At 51.5% G+C, this 1696-nt stretch overlaps 1 protein-coding gene across 1 annotated transcript in view; it reads right to left on the bottom strand.

Annotated features, from left to right (window-relative positions):
• Positions 1-703: 703 nt before the first annotated feature.
• Positions 704-1696, bottom strand: part of FIBRA_09304 (uncharacterized protein) — a gene marked incomplete at both ends in the record, with an annotated part of 1401 nt that continues 408 nt past the window's right edge. The window contains one exon of the mRNA XM_012321619.1: positions 704-1468. Within this exon, the coding sequence (XP_012177009.1) occupies positions 704-1468 (765 nt within the window). The remainder of the gene's footprint in view (positions 1469-1696) is intronic.

Genomic DNA, 1696 nt, shown 5'->3' with positions numbered 1-1696 from the left:
CCGACCATTGCAAGTCTTGGCGTCGTGGCCCGAGCGCGTCAACTTAGGGGTTTACCCATTGGCCCTGTATCGTATGTCTCAATCTCCGGATGATGGTGTTTTGTCTTCGAAGTTGAGCCCCCGGAATAAAGCCGCCACCGAAAGATCCCGATTGGATTGTTGTGAGATCACGAAGCTTTGAAGGTGTCGAAGGGCGGGCCTTGCTCAAAGGCGTTCTCGTGTCGAGGTATCGTGGTTGTTCCTGAAGGCGGAAGCTTCGAGTGCTTCGAATGTTGAGTACGGCTCGAGGCACGCCCATGCGCTACACGGGCCTATCACCGGGTTCATCAGTGGGACAAGGGAGTTGTCCAGGTTGGATGTTGGCGGCAGTGCGGAATGGATGTCGAGGGTGTAGGAGCCAACACGAAGAGCACACCCAATGCTAATACTCACTCTGAAGGTGACCATCAGTTTTGCATTTGGTACAGAAGTGAAGATGGCGGGGCATGGCACCAGAGGGAGGAGTGGTGATTGAAAATTCGTGTTGCTCAAGACACTTCTCCAGGTTGGCTGCTTTGAGACGAGTGCGGCATTGGTCCATCTCCTGTTGAGTATGAATAAGTTCAGCCCCTACTGATCGTTGTGCGGCCAATAATAAGTCGATTTTGGCATTGACAGCTCTGAAACAATTGACTTCATTGGCAACCCCAAGGTCCTTGATATCCTACAACGAGGCCCAGAGACTTTCCAACAAATTGTCATCTTGCATCAGCAAGTACTCCCAAGTATCCTCCTCCCATTCTTTGCACAATTGGTTCCAATTTCCTACAGGTTCAGCAACTCGGAGTACATCAGTTGCAGTTGTTGATACTCGTCGCAGTCCAAAGGCTGGATTTCCATCGATGGGAACACCCATAGGAGGTCGGGCGACGGTGGTAGCGTAAGCTCCAGGGAAGTAGGGTAGTACACGATCTAAGGGATCGACATCCTGGACAGGGACAGAGGTGTCGAAGGGAAGGGATCGCCAGTATTGTGTGACATCGATGGAGGGTCTTTGGATAAAGTTGTCGCTGTAGACTACAAATTCCTGAGGATCGCTGCTATACCCTTCTGTGGCCGTGATATATTCACTGGCATCAGCTAGTAACCATAGATTAGGAGCGTGGACAAGGCTACCATTGTCCGAGACATCCGAGGTGAGAGGCGGCATACTTGGTGAGTCGGTTGACACAGCAAGGGGACTGTCAGGATTAGGGGACGACAAGGTATTCATAGGCAACAAGGATGGAAAAACCTGTGCAGGGGTGACATGGTAGGATCCGGTGGTAGCTTCTGATGCCGGGGGAATTTCCAGGGGACCAGGGAATTGGTGCAGGACTACAGCGTCACTGCTAGATGAGTCAGGTGGTCCTGGGATAAGGAAAGGTCGACAAGTGACATTTGGCAGGAAGGGAGGGAATGGGTAACGGAAACCACCTTCATCTAAGAACTGTAAGGATGAGTCATCAGACTCTTGTTAGGAAGGGAAACTTAAGATAGGACGCCTAGGAACTGGCATCTCTACTATCCCAGCTGTGAAGCGCTCCTCTAAAGTTTGGAGATGGGAAGGGTAAGGGGTTGGTGCTCTTTAGGGATCAGCCTCTGGAGAATTGTTGCGCCTAGGAGCCAAAGGACGGCGGCGGGGATCCATATTTGAGGTTGCATTGTTCCTTGTGCA

This window comes from Fibroporia radiculosa (assembly GCF_000313525.1).
Source record: "Fibroporia radiculosa TFFH 294 genomic supercontigs, scaffold25467, whole genome shotgun sequence".
In the NCBI taxonomy this organism is placed as follows: domain Eukaryota; kingdom Fungi; phylum Basidiomycota; class Agaricomycetes; order Polyporales; family Fibroporiaceae; genus Fibroporia; species Fibroporia radiculosa.
This window is presented reverse-complemented; position numbering and strand designations above follow the sequence as displayed.